Source organism: Balaenoptera acutorostrata, chromosome 4 (genome assembly GCF_949987535.1).
Source record: "Balaenoptera acutorostrata chromosome 4, mBalAcu1.1, whole genome shotgun sequence".
NCBI lineage: Eukaryota > Metazoa > Chordata > Mammalia > Artiodactyla > Balaenopteridae > Balaenoptera > Balaenoptera acutorostrata.
Window position 1 is genome coordinate 70049510 of NC_080067.1, and position 7416 is coordinate 70056925.

At 39.5% G+C, this 7416-nt stretch overlaps 1 protein-coding gene across 1 annotated transcript in view; it reads left to right on the forward strand.

The window, feature by feature from the left end:
- Window positions 1-5369, forward strand: part of KNG1 (kininogen 1) — a 28119-nt gene extending 22750 nt beyond the window's left edge. Inside the window, exons 8-11 of the mRNA XM_007195249.3 lie at window positions 1397-1504; window positions 1623-1709; window positions 3100-3177; window positions 5137-5369. Of these exons, the coding sequence (XP_007195311.2) occupies window positions 1397-1504; window positions 1623-1709; window positions 3100-3177; window positions 5137-5217 (354 nt within the window). The 3' untranslated portion in view covers window positions 5218-5369. The remainder of the gene's footprint in view (window positions 1-1396; window positions 1505-1622; window positions 1710-3099; window positions 3178-5136) is intronic.
- Window positions 5370-7416: the final 2047 nt, after the last annotated feature.

Below are 7416 nucleotides of genomic sequence, written 5' to 3' on the forward strand. Positions count from 1 at the left end.
CTTACAGTTCTGGAGGCTGGAAAGTCCAAAAACAAGCCAGTTTGTTTCCCTGGTGAGGACTGTCTTCTTGGCTTGCAGATGGCTGCCTTCTCACTGTGTCCTCACATTTCAGAGGGAGAACGGGGTCTAGTTTCTCTCTTATAAGACCACTAATCCCATCATGGGGGCCCCACCATCATGACTTAATCTAAACCTAGCTGCCTACCAAAGGCTCCACCTCCTAATACCATCACCTTAGGGCTTCAATATATGCATTTGGGAGGGATACATTCAGTCCATAACACACACACTAACACCCACACACACATTTAAATCCTAGAACGAAATACTGAATAACTTAGCCTGAAAATTGAGCCACATCAACTAACTTTTTTTTTTTTTTTTTGGGGTTGTGTTGGGTCTTCGTTGCGGTGCGTGGCTTCTCATTGCGGTGGCTTCTCTTGTTGAAGAGCACGGGCTGTAGGCACGTGGGCTTCAGTAGTTGTGGCACATGGGCTTAGTTGCTCTACGGCATGTGGGAATCTTCCCAGATCAGGAATCGAACCCATGTCCCCTGCACTGGCAGGCAGATTCTTAACCACTGTGCCACCAGGGAATTCCCTAACTTTTAAATTTACATATATAATTTTAAAACATTTTATAAAGTGTGTTTTTCAAGTATATAAAGGCTGTAAGGCTTTAAAAAAAAAACTGTGCTTGGGATTTTGTTGAAGTCAGTGTATTAAAAAAAAAACGCACAATGATTTTTACTTTTTAAATAAATAAAGTGTGCCTCTTCTAGACCAAAAAAAAAAAAGGAAAAAACTGGGCCACAAATGTTAACAGAAGACAGCATTGTATAATGATTAAAAATATTGCTAGAGTGCTAGAGCTTAAAATAATTTCTTAATATTAAAAAACTCAGAGAAGGGAGCTAGAAATCCAAATAATTTTCCTATTCACATAATTTAATCCACATAATATCTACAGTGGTACTAACTCAGTATTTCTCTGATTCAAGATTTGGCAGGACAATAAGGTTGTGTTTAAAGGAAATGTTTAAGTTTTACTTCCTACTCTTCTTAGAGTCTATGTATTATGACTTGAGGCTTAGAATTACTAGTGAATTTTGCAGCTGCTAAACAATAAAACTCAGAAAAGTATAAAAATAAAAGTTATAGCCTGGTTTTCTTTTCCCATTTAGAAAAGGAAATGAGCCCAACCAATAGCCAGATATTTTAACATGCATACAAACAAAGTTTTGTTGTCAAATATTTGTGCTTTTTGAGTGTAGCTCTCATTTGGTCAATGTATAATTAAAATTTCAATAGTCTCCCCTAAAAGCCCTTATGGTAAAACATATGATTTATTACACAGTGTTAATTAAGCTCCTATTTTGTACTAATTCATTTTCCAGGTGGTAGCTGGAAAAAAATATTCTATTGTGTTCACGGCCAGGGAAACCACATGTTCTAAGGAAAGTAAGGAAGAGTTGACCAAAAGTTGTGAGATCAATAAACATAGTGTGAGTAGTAACACAACAGTCTTACTTATTCCCTGGAAACCTATATGATGTTTTATGTTTGTTTATGTATCCCATGAATAACACTGTTCTCTCTTTTGGCTTCTGTTTTCGTGGATAGCTAATTCTAAACTGTAAAGCTGATGTTTACGTGGTACCTTGGGAGAAAAAAATTTACCCTACTGTCAACTGTCAATCACTTGGACAGGTATGATTCTAATTACAGTTGGTTTGGGTTAGTTATGCTCATTCTGAAAAATCATATTTTGGGGTTGAAAATGAACCACTAATTAAGTGAATTGGGGGACTATCCTTTAAAATGGGGAGAACTCTCACATTTCTGTGCTGATCTCTTTTTTTTTATGACTAGAAAGGAGAGCAGCAGTCCTCTTAATTACTCCTCAGACACTGTCAGTGCCCCATGGGTCCACAGGCTCTCTTAGTGAAGCACATCCAAGGAGCTTGGGAGAAACGCAGGTCTCATACTCCACTCCACATTTCCTGAATCAAAAGCTGCATTTTAACACAGTCCCCAAGGGAGTCATACCCATATTCAAGTTTGAGAAGCATTAGTTTGCATCATTTTTTTAATTCTTAAAAGAACCCTGGGAGGTAAGTAATACTTTCCCCACTGTCAAGGTTGAGACACTAAACATTACGAAGATGCTAAAGTCCTAAAGTGAATAATAACTTTCTCAAGTGCTTCCTCCCTCCCAGGCACTGTACTGAGGACCTGACACATATGTTCCTCCTGACAAATCTATGAGGCAGGTGCTTTTATCATTCCTATTTTACACATGAGGAGAGGGAAGCTAGTGGTGCTCAGATTCAAATCTAGGTCAAATCAGAGCCTACTCTGTTCACCATGATGCTGGTAACTAGCTGGTAACTAGTAGGGTCTGGCTTGTTTGACTTCAAAGACCATGCTCTTTGCATCACCAAACAGTGCCTCCGACTGCCACGTCCTCATAGGTAGTGAAAGTATAGGTAGAAACAAAACACAAATCCGTATCTTCAATGCAAGTTGCCTCCGCTCCCTTTGTTCTCATTTAGGTTTTTGCCATGTGTAGGTATGTATATACTCTAATACAAACATTATACAAAGGCTGTGTTTCAAGCTTATGAACATATATATTCTAATGTGTTTCAATTCAACAGAGTGATTGTGGTATATGCTGCCTATGTATTCCATTCTTAAAGCCAGGTAGGGCCTTTTTGGATAGAAGCAGTAATTGTGCTAATAGAAATAGCATCAACTAATAAGTAATGTGCCATGGCTTTACAGAATCATAGGCTTAGAAAGTACCCTAGAGATTATATAGTTAACCATCCAGTTTTTCCAGATAAAGAAAAAATTTTCTAGTTTAGAGTATTATTAAGAAAAAGAATCAATATCTACAAATTATAAAATCAATCAAAAAAGGAAAAAATATTCATTTTCATCCTTTTCAGATTATTATTATAATATAGTACTTAAAATCTGGCAAAGACATGACCCACTGTAAACTGAGATAACATTGCCAGGTCCCTGTCCCTTCTTTCTTCTTTGATAATGTGGTTTTCACAGTAATGCATTCATCTTAATATCTCCTGTTTAGATCTCACTGTTGAAAAGGCCTCCAGGTTTTTCACCTTTCCGATCAGTACAACTAGAGAAAACTACAGAAGGAACAATCGTAAGTCCACCCCACACTTTCCTGGCACCTGTACAAGATGAAGAGCGGGATTCAGGAAAAGAACAAGGACCCACTCATGGGCATGGCTGGGGCCATGGAAAGCAAATAAAACATGGCCTTGGCCATGGCCATAAACATGAGCATGACCAAGGCCATGGACACCAAAGGGGTCATGGTCTTGGGCATGGGCACCACAGGGGTCATGGTCTTGGGCATGGGCACCAAGGGGGTCATGGACATCAAAGGGAACATGGCCTAGGCCATGGACATAAGCATGGTCATGGCCACGGAAAACATAAAAATAAAGGAAAAAACAATGGAAAGCACAATGGTTGGAGAACGGAGTATTTGGCAAATTTTTATGAAGATAGTACTACCTCTTCTGCACAGATACGAAAGAAGACAGAAGGGCCAACAACCCTCCCTTCTCTAGCCCAGCCAGGTGTAGCCGATACCTCTCCCGACTTTCAGGACTCAGATCTCATTGCAACTGTGATGCCTAATACACTACCACCTCCCACAGAGAGTGATGATGATTGGATCCCTGACATCCAGATAGAGCCAAATAGCCTTGCATTTAAATTGATTCCAGATTTTCCAGAGACAACTTCCCCCAAATGTCCTGGACGCCCCTGGAAGCCAGTTAATGGAGTGAATCCAACTGTAGAAATGAAAGAATTTCATGATTTCAGTCTCTCTGATGCTCTTTATTAATTCACGTGGCCACAGGTATTTCTTTAACATCTCATCATCCCCTCTCCCCATTGTCCAAATATCCTGATATAATACAACTAAGACCATGAACGTTCAGAACAGCCTAGAGAGAAATGGTGAGACTCCTAATGGGGACACCATCAATCTCTATGGACGACATAAAGCTGTGCGCAGAAGTCAAACTCCTTTCTGAGTCTTCCTCATGAGTTTTCTCAACTAGCACAGAAAATGGACAAACTAATGTGACTTGTGGCCTACTGCAGTTTGCTTTTCTGATAACGAATGTGTACCTTAAAACATACTTCATCAATTTTCATACAAAGATTCTTGACATTTTGAATAAACTGTGACATCTGGGCCCTGAACACATGTGAAAATAAGGGAAGTCAAGAGACTGAATGCTGAACTTCTTAATGGGGAAAAAACAATAATAAAAACCTCCAGAGGTCAAAGAGGGACAAGAGAGAAAGACAGATTGGCCAAAGGCAGGAGAGAGAAAGTAAATTAATTGACTTTCTGTTTCCAAAATGGGCTAGTTATATTAAACAGTTACTCCCACTTGACAAAGCTATTCTGATAATTCTCCTTCTGGGTGAGAGTGTTTCTTATAAGTCAGTTACTTCTGTTTACTCATTAACTGTGCTTTGCAACAGGGCTTTCAAACAGGAGTTTTCTGTTTGTTTATATGTTGCCAGGGCTAGATTGAGTAATCCTTAGTGTTTAGTAGCTCTGAGTCTAATGATAAGGATGGAAAGCAGAAGAAGTAATACAAAGGCAGGCCTGCTTAAGGATATCTTTTTTTAATGATTGATAAGGGATTATCACGAGATGTGATGTAAATTTTGTTCAGGAATTTTATGAGAAATTCCTCTCTAGCCTCACTTTATAATTGCATTGTTTTTTTTTGCTACAACATTGAAGTGTACAGACTTTGCAAAAGAGAATAATATGATTATCTTTAATGTGAGGGAGGCATATATTTTATAACCCTTGCTGTGCTTTTGCCTAGGGAAACAGATAGGGCTTTATACAGCTACACTCACTTGTGGATGCATGTGTCACTGCTCCTTCAATTTATTGGATGCATTTGAGCCTCTGAGTTTTTATTTCATTTCAAATATTATCTGTACTTGCAAATAAATAACCTATGATGTCAGGAAAAAGTCTCATCTTGTCAACTGGTGGTTTCACTTTTCTCTTTTTGAATGATAACATCAGATTAATGGAGTTTTACTATACTTACAGAGGCACATAAAGTCTTGCGAGTACAAGGGCCGACCTCAAGAGACAGGGGCAGAGCCAACATCTGAGAGTGAGGTCAATTGACCGGTGGGCAGAATCTCCACACCTGGCACAATTGCCCCGACAACCTCTGTCAGCAGCCCTGCATGGAAGGACAAGAAGATGGGATAGAATTTAAATAGAGAAGAATACCATTTTATCCCCCTGTGGCTGGGTGAAATAAAGTTCCGACTTGATGTTCTCCCTCCTAGTTAATTCACAGCGGTCTCCTTTCAGTCACAACCAACCTGCAGCAAAGTCGAGCTGATCAGAGAGCGGGCACTAGAGCTCTGCCCTGGAGCTCACAGCCCAGCCCTGAAGCATTCTTGCTCACCAAGAAAGGATCCCTTTGGTGGGGCTTCCCCACCACAGAGACCTCGTCACGGGTGCCCAATCAAGGGTTAGTGGGTTATGTTTCTACCACCAGTCTAAAGGACTCTCTTTCTCCCTTCCCTTCTTCCTCCTCCTCCTGATTCCCAGCCCAAAGCTGAGAGAAATTTGTCTTGTTTTATTATTATTTGTTATGATCCAGGTAATTACCAAAAAAGAAAAAAAATCTTTTGTTAATATGATGTCTACCAACTTCTCATTATCAGAAAATATTAAGTCTCAAAAAAGTTGAAAGCAAATGTAAAATTATCTTTCTGATCCGGGTAAAGGAAAAAATAGAAAACCAGTAGAATAAAAAATAAGAGATTTAAAATTTTCTGTAACAAAACACATTTATTGAATGCTCCTTTTCATGTGTAACTTAGTCCTCACAACCACTCTGAGGTCCCCGTGATCACCTTTCTTTTACAATGAGGAAACTGTAGCTCACGGAGCCCTGCCCAGGGTCACAAAGTTAATATGCGACAGAGCTGGCATTCAAACTCAGACCTTGAACGCCTTTACACCATATCATCACAAGGCTTTATCATCAATGTTGTCATTACAAAAAACACACCAAGATAATTTCTGATTCTGAGATGATTATTATTTCGCTCCAAAACCTTTATGAAATATCTCATTGTGGCTGGTGCTGTTCTGAGTCCTGCTCATGGTAAACTAGAATGGAGTCAAGCACAGGCATTGGCTATTTACCATAGTCAGTCCTGAGAAAAAGAGAAATACTTATTATTTTTTTTAATATTGAATTTTTATTTAAAACATCCCACTCCATTGTACTGTCCAGATTGAAGAGAAAGTCAACAAAGAGAAACCTGTGCAATCATTTTAAAGAATTACAGAGTAAGGGACTTCCCTGGTGGCGCAGTGGTTAAGAATCCGCCTGCCAATGCAGGGGACACGGGTTCAAGCCCTAGTCCGGGAAGATCCCACGTGCTGCGGAGCAACTAAGCCCATGCGCCACAACTACTGAGCCTGAGCTCTAGAGCCCACGAGCCACAACTACTGAGCCTGCACTCTAGAGCCCGCGAGCCACAACTACTGAGCCCACACGCCTAGCACCTGTGCTCCGAAACAAGAGAAGTCACCGCAATGAGAAGCCCGTGCACCGCAACGAAGAGTAGCCCCCACTCGCCACAACTAGAGAAAGCCCGCGCACAGCAACGAAGAGCCAACGCAGAAAAAATAAATAAATAAATTTATATATGAAAAAAAGTCATTATCTATGTCTTTTAAAAAAAAAAAAAGAAGAATTACGGAGTAAGATGAAGATGCCATCAATAAGATGACAGAAATTGATGTAAGCCTTCTTTTTTGTCAGTCTTAGTTTAAATACCTGCCAGCTCATCACATTTTTGGGGTTCCCTGGGTGCTCAGAGCACAAGTGTGGTGATCGGGTGCTTCTACTCATCTTTAGTTGACTTGTGTTCACATATTCAGCCTATGGGAACCTCAAGGCAAAAGAAGAGAAATAAAATTTAAAAGACATAAATGCTTTCCCTCAAAGAGCTTACAATCACTTTGGGAAGCCTAGACGAAAGCATATGAAACAGACATTTAATCCAAGTAGGATCTTTGTGGAGCAGTGAACCCGACTAATGTGACAGGAAGATGCTGAAGAGATGGAGGGACCAACTTGGAAAGATAAAATGAAGCCCAGGTGGGACGGTTTTTACAAGAATTTTTATTGAAATATAGTTGCTTTATAATGTGTTAGTTTCAGATATACAGCAAATAATTGATATATGTGTGTGTGTGTGTGTGTGTGTGTGTGTGTGTATATACATATATATATATATTCTTTTTTAGATTCTTTTCCATTATAGGTTATTACAAGATATTGAGTATAGTTTCCTG